The 21,269-nt window shown below is 35.1% G+C and overlaps 1 protein-coding gene across 1 annotated transcript in view; it reads left to right on the top strand.

The window, feature by feature from the left end:
• The first annotated feature begins 6,463 nt into the window (after window positions 1-6,463).
• The window catches only part of LOC126972458 (dipeptidase 1-like), a 52,691-nt gene continuing 37,885 nt past the window's right edge, over window positions 6,464-21,269 (top strand). The window contains exon 1 of the mRNA XM_050819242.1: window positions 6,464-6,725. Within this exon, the coding sequence (XP_050675199.1) occupies window positions 6,567-6,725 (159 nt within the window). The 5' untranslated portion in view covers window positions 6,464-6,566. The remainder of the gene's footprint in view (window positions 6,726-21,269) is intronic.

Raw genomic sequence — 21,269 nt, 5'->3', positions numbered from 1 at the left:
CTCCCAGGGTAAAAAGAGCTACTTAATATAGAATTGGAGAAAATGTTGATAAAGTGAGTGCATGATGCACATACTTTTGATTTCTTTTAAATAATTTTGTCGAGCACGGGGTGTGCTTACACGTTTTAATATAAAGCCTTAGATTATGGATTGGTCTCCGGTGCGCTCCAACTAGATACCGCACATCTAAGAACAATAGCTTTCTTATTACGGCAACTATTAGATGCTTCAGTGCGTGGCATCTTGAGACTCAATGGCATCTATCAATTTTTGGAACATACGCTTCGTGTTATTTTACATATTTTATATTGGATACAGCACCTTACTAATTTAGCCATTGTAAAATACTCTATTTGATTGAAAAGAGTGGCCGTTGAGATTCTTGTATGTTCTTCTAACGAGCTCAACTTTTTCCGAACATATGTTATTTAATAGAAATATTTATAGTGACGATTCAAAAGTGCTTCGTTCAAGACTTATTGAATAAAGTTTATTTGATTTTGACAATCAACTAAGGCGCCTATTTCTGCCATGTAGCAGTAATGTGTAAACATAACTGTGTTTTGGTGTGAAGGGCGCCGTAGGTAGTGAGAGCTAGTTTGGGTTTTTCAAGAATCCTGAGCGGCACTGCATTGTAATGGTTAGGACTTATCAATTACCATCAGTAGAACGTCCTGCTCGTTCCGTCCCTTATTTTCATAAAAAAAAAGAAAGAACACTTCATTTGGCCGAAAATTACACTTATGGATGTCAAAATTATAACATTTTGAAACATAAGTTTCTTGTTTGAGATCTCTTTGTCGCTTTGTAAAAGTGTAATTAAAAATGAAATTGGTCGGTTCCATTCCATTCCAAAACATGATTGTACCACCTTGATAGGAATGCACCTTGATGTGGATGTTGGGGATGGCTTTGCTTGCCTGGAGTTTGCCAAACTCTTACCCTGATAGAGTCTCAATAACCGACTTCAAAAAACACTATTCCAAAACAACAGATAATATGCACTAAAAAGTATTAAAAATGATTGTGTATTTTATACAATCTAATTAATTAATCTAGGTAATTCTTGTTACGATTATTGTTATTTTTGGAATCGGTGTCCTTCCGCCGCGACCCACTCTCGCCTCTCGCCTCTCGCCTCCTCACGACTCAAACACATCTCATCTATAACTCAATTCAATTTCAATTTCAAATATTCTTTATTACAAATAAGATTAATTACAGACTTATTAGCTAGTATGTGTAACCTAGTTAATAAATATAATGATATTTTTGAAATACATATTTTTTAAAAGTGCCAAGACTCATTTAAAATTTATAAGATGTACCTATAACTATGTACATGGGTAATACTAAAAATTTTTAGAAATGGCCAGTTAGTAACAGTACAAATGAAAACTTTTTTTGAATTTAAATTGTAGTCTTCTTTGGTAACCTAATGTAGTATATTGCATTCATTCAATCTAAAACTCTTGTTACACGTGAAAATGAACCTAACGCAAGAAAATTGTCGGTCAATGATTTATTATGATTTTCGTTGTGAGCTTACTCAATAACAAAGCTATGATAGGCTGCGATTAGCATTTCTTAATGAAGCCCCATCTCGTGCCACTATTTACAATTGGTTTAACGAGTTTAAGCGTGGACGTGGACAATCTCTATGGTGATCCACGTGAGGTACGTCCTTTAACAGCGACTACTGAAGATAACAACAAAACAAGAACGAAGATAAGAGAGTGACCTATCAGCAGATACGGGCAAGCCTAGGCATTGGTACGAGTCCAGTTCAAAAAATATTACAAGAACATTAAGGCGCCAGGAAGCATTGTACCAGATGGATTCCCCATACTTTAATCGACGACCAGAAACACCTACGCATGGACCGGTGTCGCCAAATGTTAGGTAAGTTCAACGGCGGTGACTCAAATGCTGTATTTGACATCGTCACAGGTGATGAAAGCTGGACATATTGCTACGAACCCGAAACCAAAAGACAATCTGCTCGGTGGGTGTTTCCTTTCGAGGATCGGCCAACTAAGGTAAAGAAAGGAAGAAGTCAAGGAAAAAAGATGATTCTTTGGTCGGAAAGGTCATTTCGCGACAGTTTTGCTAGAAGATGTAAGGACAGTTACTGCAGACTGGTATATCCATCGCTGTTTGCCTGTTGTCTTGAAAAGGATCTTTTTGTAAAAGCATATGCACAATGTACATCGCCCCACAAAAGGCTTACTAACTCGACTTAACCGAGTAGTCATAACAAGTTTAAAATATATTTGTTCCTGATGTTAAAATTATGATAATCACAGTTTCTAGTAAATTCACTAATTTAAAAGTAAAAATCGAAAAATCAACTTGGTTTTCACCAGGTTTGATGTTGATTATTCTTAAAAGTCAAAGTCAAATAAACTTTATTCTAAACTAAGCGCATTTAACAATTAATTTAAACTTTATCGTCACTATAAATATTTCTTTTAAATTACTGAATCTACCATATGTTCCAAAAAGTAGAGCCCGTGAGAAACTCAACTCTTTTCAATCAGATAGAGTATTTTACAATGGCTGTAATATAAATAACAAATTAGTTTGTTAGGTGCTGCATCCAATATATGAATGGTGTTTAAATAATATCAAATATTTCATAAAATGTTATAAAGAATTATCGTATGTTGGAAGCATCAACCTTTAGAGCTTGAACTCATTGTTTGTGTAAGGATGCTTCGTGAACATGATGGTCGTGATTACTGTCATAATTATTAGTAATCGCATACAACAAATACAATAATTTATTAACTATCATTGGACATAGTTCCTGAAAAGCGGACCAAACCATAAACATCACATTTTAAGGAATTCGTTTTTAAAGTTGAATAAATATTAGTGTATTCCATATATGTGGGTTGGGCTACTAAGTCATGGTTTCATTTAAAGAGTAACAGTAGGGCTGCCATTTTGTCAGTCCGTTAATATGAGTCACGTGACCAGTTTTGTGTTCTTAACTCAATTTCGTCATGATTAGAATTACGTCCAATTATTTTTTAAGATACGTATGTTATATCGACGCGGAAACAATGCACAGATAATTCCACTGCTTAAGGCGTTAATACAATCCAGTGACCTTGCTCATAAGGCGAGGGCGGGTGACAAGGACGTACGATTATATATATATATATAGGTTGAAATAATTATTAATTAATAATAATTGATGAATGGCGACCACGTACTGTAAGACGCAGTGTTGGCAGGCCCCTCACAAGATGGACCGACGATCTGGTCAAGATCGCTGGAATACGTTGGATAAGGGCAGCGCAGGACCGATCGTCGTGGAAATCTTTAGGGGAGGCGTTTGTCCAGCAGTGGACGTCTTCCGGCTGATGATGATGATGATGACTAAAAATAATTAAGATAACCAATCACCCGATGTTCTTTTCTTTCTGCATTTATAGAAACGAAAAATAACTTATTTGATGGCCACATGAACGTTTAGGCTTAAACTAAATATTCCCAGGTCAATTTATGATTTTTTAGTTACAACCTTAAATAATTTATAAGTCTAGATAGACAGTGAAAGCTGTGAACATGTCGAAAAAAATATCGCAGAACTGGTAGCCTTTATTTCCAGCAACACACACACATTGACACAAACTGACTGACGTATCTCGAGTGTAGACGTAGCTGTCATGAACACTAAAGTAATAAATCTGGCCCGTTGTTATGTGTTGCGTTATAGCTAGAGGCTCTACAAATTAAATTTGTTACTAAAAGTTCCGTCTAAGCGCTCTTACCAACTGAGCCAACCGTTCGAACGGTTTTACAAATATAATTTGTATAATAAATCCCATATGTGAGGAATATCACATTAAAAGACTAATTGTTTAGGTAGAGGCTCTATCTAAAAAGGCATTAATGGCACAAAAGGCATTTATTTTCTCAAAATTGATTCCTTTGGATTTGTTTTGGATGTCATTTCTAACATACTAGATACTACTACCGCTTCGGAAACAAATGGCGCTCTGAGAGAGAAGAAGCGGCGCAAGAAACTCTACCAGCATTCTTTTTTGCGCTCTTTTTAATAAAATATACAATATTGTACAGTCATTGCTACTGCTATAAAATAATCATAATCTAGTCCCAGGCTGTCCGATCACTTATTATATTCAGCTGTGGAGTAATAGGATTTACGACAGAGCCATTTTTTAATAAAACATTTAAATTTATATATAGATAATGCCTGAACAGTGGCTGGGACTTTATTATAAAAGTGTATACATTTATCCTTAAAGCTATTATGTATATTTTGAAGCCTACTAGAATTAGCTACAAGCGATCCCTCATTTCTAGTGTTATAATAATTACACAACACTATTAAGAGCAAAAAGGTGACGATTTTTGTGAACGTTTATTAAATTATCATAAATGTACTGACAATACAACAGTCATAATATTTATTTTTCTAATTTTTTCTTTGTAAGACTGTCTATAACCAAGCTGACAAATAGCACGATAACACTAAGATTTTTAGTTACAACATATGATTTGAAAAAATAAAAAGTACAACAACCATCTAACATAATATTATATTATTCACTATACTATATTAAATATAGTGTATATATTTATAACTGGTAGAGATATTAGAGAAAAACGGCGTCTAACTACAGTGGATTTTCAGTATTTTCAATTCAGGCCTAAAATGTACGCGGAAGAATGACCTTGAAACCCGTATTGTGTAGCAACGCCACAGATCTAAACAAAACTGATTGTTACCAGATCAAACAGTACCTCGGAATATTTCCGGATATTCATTCAACCTCTTTGCACATTGGAGAATAAATCTAACATAAAAAATTAAAGTAAAACTCAATTTTAATATGCACTTGTTGAATTCAAGTAATATTTCCCCAAATCCTTGTCATTTAGCTGTATTTATAATATGTGCTTTAGTCGCTTAAGTATTGTGATAAATACGAAACTGTAAATAAAGATCTGGTTACTTCCATTCTTCTACTTCAATCTTTCCATTAAGTTAATTCTATACTGGGGAATTTGTTTATGCATATCGATTTATCTGTTAAGTGTAAATGCATGTATATTTTTACATGGCTTATAGATAATTGTTTTTTATTCCATAAATGAAAGGTTGACACATAAGATTAAAATATCCGGACGACCGAGCCTTGCTCGGATTTTTAGGAATGTACAAAACTTGAACAAAAAAAAACTAATTGGACATCTCGATTCGAACCGGGGTCTTCTGCTTTCCGGATCACCCAATGAGCTTTTATAGTCTTGTATCTAGTAGCGAAATTCACCTTTGTATTGTAATGTTATTGTAGCTGTTTCTCATTAAAACACGGATAAAACTACATTTTTTTAAATTGAAACCTAGTTAGATCGATTTCTCGCCCCCGAAACTACCTCTATACCAAATTTTATTAAAATCGTTGGAGCCGTTTCCGAGATTCCGAGAAGAACTGCTCATTTAAAGATATTAGATAAATTGACTTTAGAAAAATATATCAATTCTAGTTTTTAAATAATGACATCTAATAATCTATATATATATGAGATTTCCACGTATGTAGTCACTCATCGCGATATCTCTGGAACCATTAGAGCTAAAGACTTGAAATTTGCTAGGAATATTCTTTACATCGAGTAGAGGTCAGCTAAGAACGGATTTTCCAAAATTCCATCCGCAAGAGTTTTTTTTTATTATGAACAGAACAACGTCTGTCAGGTCAGCAACATACATATAATTAAAATTGACCCAAGTGCTTAAAATATAGAGATTCTTAATGTTAAATCAATTATAATAATAACTAGAATTTTGTAATGAAATTAAAAATGAATTAATACTTATTAATAATTTTGCACGCCAGAAAGGGATTACATTGATTATTAAATTATGTACACCCATTGTTACATGTTTTCTGGCAAAATAAAGGATTTATTTATTATTTATGAGACATTTAATGTGTATATTTAATATCATTCGAATTTCAGACACATTTTCTAACAAACTGCATTAAAACTGAAGCAACGAATAACTTACAGCACTCCAGAGACATATTTTTGCGGAGATAAAGTGAAATTTATGAACATTTCGCGAAACATGTTTTAAAAGTTACCTTTCATTTACCGAGATAGAGTTTCGCGTTGTATTCTATTCGCAATAATTGTAGCTAGCTATCACGGTTTCGAAATCTGGGCTTTATTTTCGGTTGGTAGTAGTTGTAGGTCAATTTTGTTGGATGGATTGGTTACCTGCACAGATTAGATGCTATGTTTAACGATTGTGCATCTGAGTGATTGTCCGGTGGCCGGGTCGCGGGGCGCGGGGCTACAAGCGCCGCGCGGGGGTCGTCACGTGGAGCTCGGGGCGCCGGCGCGGCCGGGTCGCCCGGGCGCTAGGGCTCGTCGCTGTCGGCCGCGGCATTCTTGCGGCGGCAGCATGAGCCACGTCGCTGCCTGTCGGGGCCGGGCGCGCGAGTCGGCCGCCGCGAGCCCGGAGCCCGAGGGGCCCGCGCGCCCGGGGCCCCGCTAGCAGCGCGGGTGCCCCCGCCCCCATGGAGCCACCCTGGGAGATCGAGCTGGAGCTGCGGAGGCACATCGAGAGCTGCGCCTGCACCTGCGACCACATGGGCTACGGCAACTACATGGACTACCAGGTGGCAGCCCCCGCACACGCCTGCATCTGCCGCGCGATCACCTCCCCCCACGCGCACGTACGTCCCACCAAACACCACTAATAATAATAAGACTTTATTTATTTCCCTGCATAGTACATATTAAATGATAACAATTGGTAAATTATAACGCTTAGATTAATCAAATTTCTAGTTATAAACTCATTTTGTAATTAGTTTTATTATTATAAAACTAACACCACTACCTAGCCTCTTACATCAACGAGAAAAACACATTTAAAAAAATAACGTGAATAATTAAATAACCTCTTAATTGGCACATAAAAACACTATATATATATATTGTTTTTGATGAAAAAAAAGCCCGCTGAGTTTGTTGCGCCCGTTCTTCTCAGGTCTGAGGCCTTCGTTTTGGAATGGGTGGTAGTTTTTTGACTTTCAATAAGTGATGTTACATCCTATTTTGAATAAAAATATTTGAATTTGAATATAAAACAATTAAAAACCAGCGACCCCTGACTCGCTGGTGACCATACAGGCTGTTGTGCACGCGAAACGTCGAATAAACATTAACTTCCGCAATGACTATGTTATTCAAAAACAGTCATTAGACATTATTAATCCTTAACATAATACTTAAAATAGTTTTTTACTTAAATGTGTTACTTACCTATGTTGATTTTAGAAAATATTGATAGCATGATTTTTATTTTTGATTAAACAAAATAGTTTTTACAATATCCTTACGTGTTGCTGCGTTTGTACACCATTCCTTTTCACTTGTACTGTACTCGCGCTCCCTAAAGTTCAATTTGCTTTGGTGTAGCTTTGTGTTACACTTTCAGTTTCTATGTTTTGATTTGTCTAATGGATACACAATTATATGCCGTATTGATAACTTGTATGACAACCAATTTGAAGATACTATTGAATTTTGAAACTTATACATAACAAATATACAAGTAAGTATTTACTTTCATAAAATACGCTTTTTTCTCTCATTGTACTTTCCGTACTTTTATGTTCCTACAAGTAGATGTGTGTTTTTTGTTTTTTTTTTTTTTTCAATTTTCATCTGGATGTGTGGTGGTCCTCCACAGTTCGGTTTTCAAGGAGCTTTCTTCCACGTAATCTTTACGCGCGATTGAAATTTATTGCTTATCTGAAAACTCATAGACAAAATATGTTATTTTCGTTTGCCCATGTTTGTCCCACCTATTCTAGGACATCCAGTATATAACAAATATTCTTAAAAAGTTGAAAGACAAGAAGATTTAATATATACCATTAATTATATACTTAAGAACATTAATTAAAGCCGTGTTATTAATAAATAATTGAATAAAAATAATTCAATTATTAATATCACATAGATCAATATAACGTTGTTATTGAATATTAAACGAATATGGCTGTATGGGCTCGGACCTTTTGCCTGTCCGATGGACGAAGAAAAATTAACTAATGTCGCAAACGTCAGACTGAGATCTTTTATTTATTATTTATTACAAAGTAGTCATAAATGAACAAATACACTTGGAGATTTTCATAAAATATTACTGGGCAAATTGACCATTAAATTATATTGGTAAAAAATTGTTTCAATTGACTTTTTTCTGCCGGAAGTACTAACGTTATTTCCGTCAGAGATATATTCTGAGATACCCCAAAGTCACGCCTAAAGAAGTTTTACTTCAAATATATAGCTTTTTAAAAATGTACATAAAATGATACTCTTTTTTTGAGGCACGTATTTAGCTTCTTTGATATCAGATTACTCTATTTCTTCTAATAAAATTTGGCATCCCTTATTGTTTCATGCTTCAGCTAACATAACCTCTTCTAACTCATTATGTCTACTGAACCACAACCAGTGGAAGAGAATTAAATAAATATCAATATATATCAAAAGATAACAATATTCTGTCACGGTAGTTATATATTATTGACGTGTTGAGATTTCATCAATATTCAAATGAATATCTTAAATTATTTATTTATAATTTTACAGCGATACAATTGGAATAAGTGTAAAAAAAACATTGTAGATAATATGGCCAAATACACGGTACCAAATATTCAAATACACACTTCCACTAAACTAGTTTTAACCGGATATTTTTCGGAACAATACTAATTGATAAATCTATACTTATAATATATTCAAACGAATATCTTAATTTATTTATTTATAATTTTACAGCGATACAATTGGAATAAGTGTAAAAAAAAACATTGTTGAAACAATATGGCCAAATACCCGGTTCCAAATATTCAAATACACAATTCCACTAAACTAGTTTTAACCGGATATTTTTGGGATCAATACTAATTGATATATCTATACTAATAATATATTCAAACGAATATTTTTGTATATTTATTTATAATTTTACAGCTATACAATTGGAATAAATATAAAAAAAAATAGATAATATGGCCAAATATCCGTTACCAAATATTCAAATTCACACTTAGATCAAACTAGTTGTAACCAGATATTTTTCGAATCAATTGATAAATGTATACTAATAAATTAAAAAGACGTCAAGTTTGTGAGGTTGTAAGGGGTATATGGTATCACCAATAGAAAGCCACATTATTTGCGAATGTCCATAGACTATATATTATCCCGAAAAGTGAAAAGACTTTTTCGTGGTAGTCGGTTTTGCGATGTAAGTCAAAAAAACAGTCGAATGGAAATGTTTCTTACGAACGCTGCCTTTCAAATTCAAATTAAAAAAAAATATTCAAAAAACGATATAAAATCACTGAAAATCAAAAACTACCACCCATTCCAAAAGGTATGCCTCAGACCTGAGAAGAACGGGCGCAACAAACTCAGCGGATCTTGTTTTTTTTTATAAAAATTTGGTTACAATGTAAAATCGTACAATCTTAATTTACCATGAGAGATATATTATTGTTTTATATAACACCAGCTAATATTGGTATTGCGGACAAATCAAATCAAATGAAAAATATTTTATTTCGTAGGTAAATTGCATCACACTTAAAATATGTCATTATAAAGTGAAACTTTTGTTACATCGTCTTAAAGTTTTTCGTCTGTGTGTTGCATGTCGTGTGACGGTCGAGCGGCGCCTATAGTTCGCAGCAGCTGACCGTGTAGTGTATAGACTATTACTCATTTGTGCATTTCAAATTTCATCATTTTTAATCCTTTTCAATCAATATTTTTAACCAGGCGTAAGACAGTTAAGAGGGTCAACAAAAATATTAGTTGGAGACTTAGTCTACTTTTATTATTTCCCATTATCATTCCAATTTTCCAAGTATAAAATTAAGATTGATAAAGCGATTTTTATACCCTTAATGGAATTTTATTCCAAAATTTTTTAGTTAAATGTCTATAATGTGAAAAAAAGTTTCACTTTTACCATGGTTTCATAAAACCTCACAATTCTTTTATTTTCATACAGCTCGTTAGGAAGGCAGATATCCTTAGACAAGAACGAGCAAGAAACTCTAAGGTTGCTCTTTTCAAAACAGAATGGTATCACAAGTTCTTATTTTCAATTAAATTTACAAATAATTTCAATTACAATATATGCAAAGTGATGCAACAAAATACACAAACGTCAATTACTAAATGCCTTACACGAGTAAGTCAAAAAAATGTAAATTAATAAGTAAAAACATAGTTATACTTATTGAGTACATACTTAAAGTACAGTAGATGTATCAATCCACACATACCGTAAATAAAATAAAGGCATTATGCGAATTAAAAGAACGACCCAATGCATTATTTTTACGTGTTAGAAATTCGCTTTCTTTTCGGTCATAATGCGAGCGAACACGACATACTCAAGTTACACATAAAAGCAATTTCGGCCTGTATTAACACTAGCAAATATCTTATTAAGACAGATAGACGACTTTGATGTATCACTCATAATAGATCTGTCGACCACTTAAGTCTATTTTCGCTTGGCAGGTATAGTTAAGTACACTTATATCTACAGGTTCTATGAACGCGAAAGAGATCGTGAATTTTTAAAGCAAAACTGCTTTGTTGGAGTCGGCTCGTCGCCAGTCATGTTTTGAAAGCTCTACAAGATTTTTCACTGTTTTCTAGGATATGTCTTTAGCTTGTTTTGATGGATGTAACCTTTTTTGCTTGGATTATTTTACTTTTAAGCTAATTCACTCTCAATCTTTATTTCTTAATTACATCGTTGGAATATATTGTTTGTTGATTTAATATGAATGGCTCGAAAGAATGTTGTTTGATAAGTACTTTGTCGGGCCATAAATACTCTTACAATTAAAAATAAACAAAACATTAGATTTGAATTTGGAATCTGTCATTTTTATATGATTGTTCATTGCACAGAATAGGTAAAAGACATCTAATGTCTTTTTAAACTGTACTGTGGTTCATTGAGTATTGTCATATGTCGCTAATACATTGTACAATATTTTGCGATATTAAAATGGAGTGTGGTGATAAAGAGAACCGAATCGCTGTGATTGCATTACATAAAGTAGGTATGGAGCCAAATGCAATTTTTAAAACTCTCCATACGCTTGGTATTAGTAAAATGTTTGTGTACCGGGCTATAAGTACAATGTGACCTCCTCTGTTTGTGACAGAAAAACATCTGGCCGTCCACGTAGTTCGTTCGAAAAAGTTGGTCAAAGCAGTAAGGGAAAGAATTCGAAAGCACAAGAATTTATCTCGGGAGATGAAGATAGCACTTAGATCCATGTCACGTATTTTAAAAGATGACTTAGGACTTGCAGCTTATAAGAGACATACTAGTCATTTGTTAACTGATAATTTAAAAAAGAATAGGGTGGTAAAATCGAAACAACTACTGAAGCGGTACGCAAAGAGAGGTCACATAAAAATTTTGTTTACGGATGTGAATTTTTTACAACTGAGCAACATTTTAAAAAACAAAATGACCTTATTTATGCTCAAAGCTCTAAGGAAGCTTCCCAATTAGTCCACAGAGTACATCGTGGGCACTATCCGACTTCAGTGATGGTTTTGTGGGGTATTAGCTACGAAGGAGTGACTGAGCCATGCTTTGGTAAAAAAAGTATCAAAACATCGGCACAAGTGTATCAAGATACCATTCTCTAGAAGGTAGCGAAGCCCTATGACAACACCATGTTCAATAACCAAGATGATCCTTCCAGCAAGACTCGGCGCTGGGTCATAGAGCTCGGTCTTGGTTGGAAACTAACGTTTCGGACTTCAACAGAGCTGAAGACTGGCCGTCGTCTAGTCTCGATCTTAATCCGCTGGATTATGATTGGTCAGTCTTAGAGAGTACGGCTTGCTCTTAACGCCATGATAATTTGGAGTCCCTAAAACAATCCGTACGATTGGCAGTACAGAATTTTCTCATGGAAATAGTGCGTGCTGCTATTGATAACTGGCCTTAATGTTTAAAGGACTGTATGGAGACAACTTTGAATAAGTTTTTACATTTTAAATCGTAATAAATATTTATGTATTAAACTAACACAGAAGCAGAAATAGGCGCCGTTGTGGTACCCATAATCTAGCCGGCATCCTGTGTATTGAAGCCTCCCACTGGTAACTGTTAAAATATCTAAAAGCCCCGTGTAGTAATTTTTATCCAAATCATTCGACCCAAATCTGAAATCAGTAATAAACATAATATATATATATATATATATATAAGATAATAATTAAATATTCTCCAATCAACTACGCGCCTTCATATTTTTCGTTGGCGTCGCCGTTGAAAAAATTAAAAAACTCGATATTTTCACATTGCACAAAAATATTTGCAATAAACTTTTCGCCCGCTCTTAGTTAACACACGCTTTGTATGAAAACAATACATCGCTGTGGCTGCACTGCCCTATATTAAAACCCGTATTGTATGACCCCCGAGATCTTTATTGTTACAACTATGATAATGTGTAAAACTGTATGAAACGAAGGTCAGTTCAAGGTCATTGGGTTTTGAGATCGAATAAGGTTCCATAAGATGGAACGAATTAAAAGCACATATAAATCTTATCCACAAGTTAGGATATCATCCCTACCATCTGGATGTGAGGCGGTCCTCCACAGTGCGGTTTTCAAGGAGCTTTCTTCCACGTACTAAAAAGCCGTGGAATGAGCTTCCTTGTGCGGAGATTCCGGGACGATACGACATGGGTACCTTCAAAAAAAGCGCATACACCTTCCTTAAAGGCCGGCAACGCTCTTGTGATTCCTCTGGTGTTGCAAGAGAATGTACACACTTGTGTGATCACTTAACACCAGGTGACCCGTACGCTCGTTTGTCCTCCTATTCCATAAAAAAAATGTATTGGTGGTGCAATAGATACAACCGTTGACTTTCACCGCTGGGCCCCGGTTCGATTCCTGCTCGCCACGTAGCAATGTGCTTTCTGGATATAGCGAAGATCGTGTATGCCACAAAGCACTTCTCTCAAAACTTCCATCATGTGAGTGTCCCGATTACATATATACGTTCGTATTTTATAGTGTCCGTGTATACAAAATGCCGGGGACAAATATATGTATGTATCCAGTAATTACTCAATTTAATTCAAACAAAACAAATCTTATAACTATATTTACCTACAATACTAAGACTACATAAAATTAAAACTATCATTACGTGGAAGCGTTCCTAAAATGCCACATTTCCGCGCTGGATAGCTAGGCTGATCCGTTGACCGAGATAGCTGCCAGCGCTTGGGTTTCCAGTAGCCTTATTGAGCCGCGAAGATAGTATTTTGAACATTCTCCGCGCCTCTGAGCCCCACGGGCCAAGTGTCTCGACATCAAAGGGCATAAAGATGTATGACTCACTGAGATCGACATATTTGCGACGCTTGCCATCTTCGGCAGGAAGCAGCAGCCCCAGCACCAACTGACGTAACTTGGACATGAGAAGGAGCCAGAGTATCGACGCAAGTCGCGTCCCACACCAGCGCCCTTCCCCGTGCCCAAGCCACCAGCGTTATTCCATCAGGACGCTTGCCATCGCGGCGGATAATACCATTTGGCTCTAAAACAGCTGGTATATTAAGAGCGGCAAAAGAGTAATGTATACATTATATACTTAGGTACTATAACAATAATATGCCTCAACCTCTTTAAACCTCCATAACTTTTGTCCATCGCTGCTGAGCCCTTTTTAATTTATGTTCTAGAGAATATCTACTTTTAAGAGGCTCCTTTGCACAGAATGCCGGCTAGATTATGGGTACCACAACGGCGCCTATTTCTGCCGTGAAGCAGTAATGTGTAAGCTTTACTGTGTTTCTGTCTGAAGGGCGCCGTAACTATTTTATTAAATTACTGGGCAAATGAGACTGAGAAAATATCATCGTATGTCTTAAGGTGACGAGCGCAATTGTGCGCTCTGAATTTTTGGGCTTTTCAAGAATCCTGGAGGCACTGCATTGTAATAGACAGGGCGTATCGGTCACCATCAGCTGAACGTCCTGCTCGTATGGTCCCGTATTTTTATAAATATAAAAATACATTTTATGTCCATCTCCTTTGAATAATTAAAAAAAAGAAATCAGAAGTTCTTAATTTGGCCATTAATATTTATGGCCAGACTAAATATACATATTATATATTGTAAAAAAAGTAGTTGTATTTCGTGGGTATATTTAACCTAGCCTTGATGAAAGTTTCAATTTTGTCGTGTCGTTTTAAGAACCGTTTTTAAACTTATAACTAATTAAAACATACCTCAGTATCGTACCAAACTAAAAATTATGTTGGGTACGGTACCTGTTTACCCTGCCCAACTAACTTTTGCTACTATCTCCGTATTCTCTTAATAATAAAGGACCTTGTGAAAAAGCAGAAATCACCTAAAAACTTAAGCGCTTAAAAAATAAAGCGATCTGATGGAAATCTTGTAAAATCCTGTGTTGTAGCTTCTGTCTCACTCACACGAGAAAAAGAAAAACTTATGCGAGTCTTATGTAAAGAAATGAGAACGAGTGATTAGAATTTTTGTTTCGCCATGCGTGCCGGTTTTTTCAAGGCCAGCACACCCGGTGTGCTAAACAAACTTGACAGCGCTGCACAGAAAACTTGTGAAACGTGTGAAATATCCACTATTTACTCAACATCAGTGACAATTTTAAGTAGAATCGAAGGAAATATGGTGCGATGTTGTGTTTTACGATGTAAAAGTTGACGACCTGTATAGCCGAGTGGTTAGCGATCCTACCTACTAAGCTAGATGTCCCGGGATCAAATCCCGGTAGGTGCAAGCATTTATATGATGAATATGGATGTTTGTTTCCGAGTCATGAATGTTTAAATGTATTTATGTATGTTTATATGAATTTATGAATGTTTAAGTAAGTATATTGTATTAAATATATCATTGTCTTGTAACCCATAACACAGGCTATAGATGCTTAACTTGGGGCAAGATAATTTGTGTAAAAAGTGTGTCAAGTGTGTCAAAAGTGATAGTGAAAGAACACTTGTGTTTTATTATGTACCTATTGTATCTATATATACATATAGGATATTATCTGTCTCATGTTGGCCACGCCATACCGATGTCTAATTACTATACTTAGTCTATGTTTTCTCCGTTATATCAAACTAATAGAAACATATATTGAATAGCTGCTTATGATAAAGTTTGTAAATATGTGAGCGAAATCCTTTGGCCGTGTCAGTAACGTGTACATAATGAGGGGACGCTTAATCAAGGCGAGAGAATGTTCATTGTTCATTCTTTAACGATGAGCAGTTAGGGTTCAATAAATGCTGTCTATTAAAAGATATTGTTATTTCATGTATGTGCGAGTTTTGTTCTAACAGGCTGTGTTGTTTTTGAAGTGAAAAACCGCGTCGCGTTGGACTCTTTTTGGTAGAAAAATTTATGGGTTCGCGCTACCGACATGATCATAACTGGCGCACGTTATAAATAAAAAATAATTATATGTATAGTTTGACACTTATTGGATGGGTGAAATCTTATAGCAGTATATCTGTAGCTATACAGCTGACGTATTGTGCAACATTGGTGCTGGGTATATATTTTAAGTGAAATTGAATGGATTTAGTGAAAAGTTCAATGTATTCAATTATTTTAACAATGAACAGTATATATACTGTGCATTGTTAAAATAATGTTATTTTGTTTGATTAATATATAACCTAAAATAGGGTTTAAAAATAAATTTGTTTTTAACATTAAAAAATTTAAATTTTTTATACTAAAAGTTTTAAGTTTTCACTGCTATCGACAGTCTACAACTGCTATGAAAGACATTACTATCACCGCTACGATATTTATATTCTCCTAGCGTCTATGTAGTGACGTCAGAATATATTAAGGTATGCTCGCGTCATACATAAGACAATCTCCTCTTTAACTATGATCGCCTGGTATCAAACTGTATACTGTATAATACTTCCTATCTCATTCTCTCGCCAGCTGAATCCTATACATGTGCCTGTTTGTGTCTCTATTGTCTCGTTTTTTCGTTACATCGAGTTTTAAATCACAGAGATTGTAAAGAAGTTTTACTTCAAAAATCTGCTGTATACCAAAAATCGATAGAGTAGAGGAGTCCAATATATTTTTAACCTTATATACTTATTTATCTACTTAGTAGGAGTGCTGTACATACAATTTTAATACATGTTTGTTATTTGTGTTTTTAATAGAATTCAAGAGTTTTTTTATGACATTGAGGGACGAGACGATCAGGATGTTCAGCTGATGGTAATTGATACGCTCTGCCCATTAAGTATAATGCAGTGCCACTCAAGATTCTCGAAAAATCGAAAAAATTCTTCAATTTTACAATAGAATACCAGCGGGTGGCTAACTAAAACACAAAAATCTAATGGAAAAACAAAGTTACAATTTCATGGGTCTTAAACCCTTTAAAAGTGTTTTATTTATTTTAAAATGTGTAACACTCGCATTGATCAAAGAAAATACTATAATATTATTTATTTATATTAATTATGCCTACTTTTTATACCATCCATTGTACAAAAAGGATATACTTTATTTCACGCCCATAGACAACAAAATACCACCATTTGTATAAAATATTGTATAGCACCTCTGACAATAAGTAGTTAAATTAACTAAAACGGCGATTCACTCGATTGTGTGAACCTTGCAGTCATTGATAGATTGACAGATGACGGCTATAATCTTGTAAGAAAACGGAGATAGCCGAAATCCAATACTATTTAGGAACTGTTCGCTTTTAAACTTAGCCGGATTATACTTCGTCGCCAATAGCCATATAGATAGTTTAGTATGAAACGTGCAGTTCAATTTCAATATTTACTTATGCAGTCCCACCTCTTATGACGTATCTACATCCTCTTTGCAAACTATGGCATCGAATTTCTATGAATCTGTCGCGAGCATACAAATGGAAATAAGGTTATATAAGCAATTAATTCACTGTAGGTTCAGTTAAGTAAAATGGAGACAGTTTGAAAGATAAACATTTTAACATAAAGTGAAATGTTCGAACAATTATCAATATTTACTTACTTGAACTAGTTTTTGTTTGTAGAATGAAGTTTAACTTATTTTGTGTGGAGTTCTGGTGTTTTAACCAATCTATCTTATTTTATTTCGCGGTACAATACCATAATATCATTAGCTTAGATTAAGGATTGGTCCCCGCTGCTCTCCAACTAGATACCGCAGGCGTAGTCGCAAAATGCGGCAACTAATAATACGCCCAAGTGGGCGTACTCGAGGAAGCCTCGAACAATGTGTGACGTTGACGTTGACATATGGCACATGTGCTGTTAAACTTAGCTAATAATAATTGATACTAAAATGGGCGGGTTGCGTAGTAAAACTTTGTAAAAATAATACTAAAAGAAATAAGAAAGACACTGGGATCACATTTCATCAGTAAGAATTTCGTATCTTATTAATTTCAATGTAAAATTACACGAAGCGTATGTTACAACATTTTAAAGATGCCACACGTACAAGCATCTAATAGTTGCCGTAATAAAAAGCTATTGTTCTTATGTAGTGCGGTATCTAGTTGGAGCGCAGCGGAGACTAATCCTTAATCAAAGATCACAATTTTAGGGTTATGTTCGGTAAAGCGGCTTTAGTACAGTTCAGTACAGCCCTGTTTTCATTGTGACCAATGTGATCTATTGTGATAGCCACTGCTAATGTGATATTGATTCTTTTCATGAATCTTATTATATTTTTGCAGTGAGGTGACGTATCTCAATAAATTGAAGAATTGGTCTTCCCAAAGAGATGATTCGCTTATGACAAAAAACCACATTCAGAGAGGATGTGTAACGGGGTTTTATCTGCACTATTAATTATCACAGGCTTACCAAATGTAATTTTTACTAATGATTTTCTTATTTTTCACTTTGGAATGGGGCGACCGCCTCTAGGCTATATAATTAATAAATTTAAGAAATAGAGTTCTCAATTCTGAAGCATATCGTCTTTTCGATTATAAAATCCTATTTTGATAGCGTTTGAGATTAAGGCAATAAATGGATAAATATCCGTTTTCTATTGAATTGAAAACTTCATAAGCATCGTTGTGATTTGAAAGTCGATGAAACGAAAAAGCGAGACAGTAAAAGGAGACAGACATATAAATTCATAAGATTATATAAGTGATAAGTGTTTTGGTACTAGGTGAATCAAAAATTTTTGAAGGTGACTACCACGTGTGACTTGCACACATGTTACTTAATTTTCAATTGACAATCCATTAAAAGTGTATACATTTCCTATACTTCATCTAAAACACACTTAAATTATTTGTAACTATATTCATACCATTTCTCAATCACCATAGTAACACTAAATTAATTTGTACCTCTCATAATGGGAGAGCTTTTAGCTTGTATCGTCGTCTTTGAAGCGTATGTTCTTCCTCTTAGCACTACCCACTACCACATCGTATCAAATTGATTTGAATTTGGAGACCTACATATTGTTCAAATGTTAATTAAATAGAAATTACAAAATATTAAACCGGTTGTTTTTAGAGTAACTTTATACTTTTAAATATTGCGAGGTTTTTTCTTTATGAAAATAAGGGACGAGATGAACAGGACGTTCAGCTACTTAGCTTAGGTAATTGATACGATCTACCCATTATAATGCAGTGCCGCTCAAGATTCTTGAAAATCCCCTAAAATTAAGATGTTAAGTCTCATTTGCCCAGTAATTTCACTAGCTACGGCGTCCTTCAGACCGAAACACAGCAATGCTTACACATTACTGCTTCACGGCAGAAATAGTCGCCGCTGTGGTACCCATAATCTAGCCGACATGCCGTGCAAAGGAGCCTCCCACTGGTAAATTGTATCACTTTATTTTTTATATTGTAATGATGATTTAAAAGAGTGGCAATGAGTTTTATGCCACTTCTTCTCATTAAAGCTCAACCTTTTCCGAAGCGGTAGTAAATTGAAAAAGAAAAAAAACTTATATTAATGAGTGTCACTTTCTCGACGATGAATAAACTGATCTAATTTGACGTATTTTTTTTTATATAATTTATTATTAGCCACTCAACGCGGCTAAATAAGTATTAAATTAACATAGATGAAATTTTTATGTTTTAAAATCTAGATTTATGTTCAAAAAATACTTTTTTTTATTAAAAAGGCATTTATTTTCTCAAAATTGATCCCTTAGAATTATTTAGACCCATCTTGTGAGGGGCCTGCCAACACTGCGTCTTACAGTACGTGGTCGCCATTCATCAATTATTATTAATTAATAATTATTTCAACCTATATATATATATATATATATAATCGTACGTCCTTGTCACCCGCCCTCGCCTTATGAGCAAGGTCACTGGATTGTATTAACGCCTTAAGCAGTGGAATTATCTGTGCATTGTTTCCGCGTCGATATAACATACGCATCTTAAAAAATAATTGGACGTAATTCTAATCATGACGAAATTGAGTTAAGAACACAAAAATGGTCACGTGATTCATATTAACGGACTGACAAAAAATGGCAGCCCTACTGTCACTCTTTAAATGATATCATGACTTAGTAGGCCAACCCACAAGTACGAAATATACTAATATTTAGTAAACTTTAAAAACGAATTCCTTAAAATGTGATGTTGAATGATGTGATGAACTACGTCCATTTTCGATGTCATTTCTAATACTACAGCTTCGGAAACAAATGGCATGGCGCTCTGAGAGAGAAGACGGCGCAAGAAACTCTCCGAGCATTCTTTTTTTGCGCTCTTTTTAATAAAACATACAATATTGTACTGTCATTGTTACTGCTATAAAATAATGATAATCTAGTGCCAAACTGTCACTTACGTATGCAGCTGTGGAGTAATAGGATTTACGAAAGAGCCATTTTTTTAATAAAATATTTAAATTAATTTATAGATACTGCCTGAACAGTGGCTGGGACTTTATTATAAAAGTGTACACATTTGCCCTTAAAGCTATTATGTATCTTATGAAGCCTACTAGAATTAGTAACCAGTGATTTGTGTTTTTTTTTATGAAAATAAGGGACGAGACGAGCAGGACGTTCAGCTGATGGTAATTGATACGCCCTACCCATTACAATGCAGTGCCGCTCAGGATTCTTGATAAACCCAAAAAATCTGAGCGGAACTACAATTACGCTCGTCACCTTATATATTGAGACATAAGATGTTAAGTATCGTTTGCCCAGTAATTTCACTAGCAACGGCGCACATTACTGCTTCACGGCAGAAATAGGCGCCGTTGGGGTACCCATAATCTAGCCGGCATCCTGTGCAAAGGAGCCTCCACAACGGTGCCAATCACATTACTGGGTTTCGGTCTGAAGGGCACCGTAGCTAGTGAAATTACTGGGCAAATGAAACTTAATATCTTATGTCTCAAGGTGACGAGCGCAATTGTAGTGCCGCTCAGAATTATTGGGTTTCTTAAGAATCCTGAGCGGCAATGCATTGTAATGGGCATAAGGCGTATCAATTACCATCAGCTGAACGTCCTGCTCGCCTCGTCCCTTATTTTAATAAAAAAATACATATACCCTTAAAGCTATTATGTATCTTATGAAGCCTACTAGAAGTAGTTACAAGAAATCCAATATTTCTAGTGTTATAATAATGACAATCACTATTAAGAGCAAAAAGGTGACGATTTTTGTGAACGTATATTAAATTTACATAAATGTACTGTACAATACAACAGTCATAATATTTATTTTTGTTATTCTTTTTTTTTATGGAATAGGAGGACAAACGAGCGTACGGGTCACCTGTTGTTAAGTGATCACCGCCGCCCACAATCTCTTGCAACACCTGAGGAATTACAGGAGCGTTGCCGGCCTTTAAGGAATGTGTACGCGCTTATTTTGAAGATACCCATGTCGTATCGTCCTGGAAACACCGCACAAGGAAGTTCATTCCACAGCTTTGTAGTACGTGGAAGAAAGCTCCTTGCAAACCGCAATGTAGAGGACCGCTACACATCCAGATGGTGGGGATGATATCCTAACTTGTGGCGTGTCGTGCGAAGGTGGAATTCGGCAGGAATCAGGAAACTGTCTCCTTTTTTTTGGATCGGATGGACAAGGGCTGACTTCCATGAGTCAGGAACTACGC

Source organism: Leptidea sinapis, chromosome 26, assembly GCF_905404315.1.
Source record: "Leptidea sinapis chromosome 26, ilLepSina1.1, whole genome shotgun sequence".
NCBI lineage: Eukaryota > Metazoa > Arthropoda > Insecta > Lepidoptera > Pieridae > Leptidea > Leptidea sinapis.
Note: the sequence above shows the minus strand (reverse complement) of the source record. Positions and strands in the feature narration are given on the sequence as shown.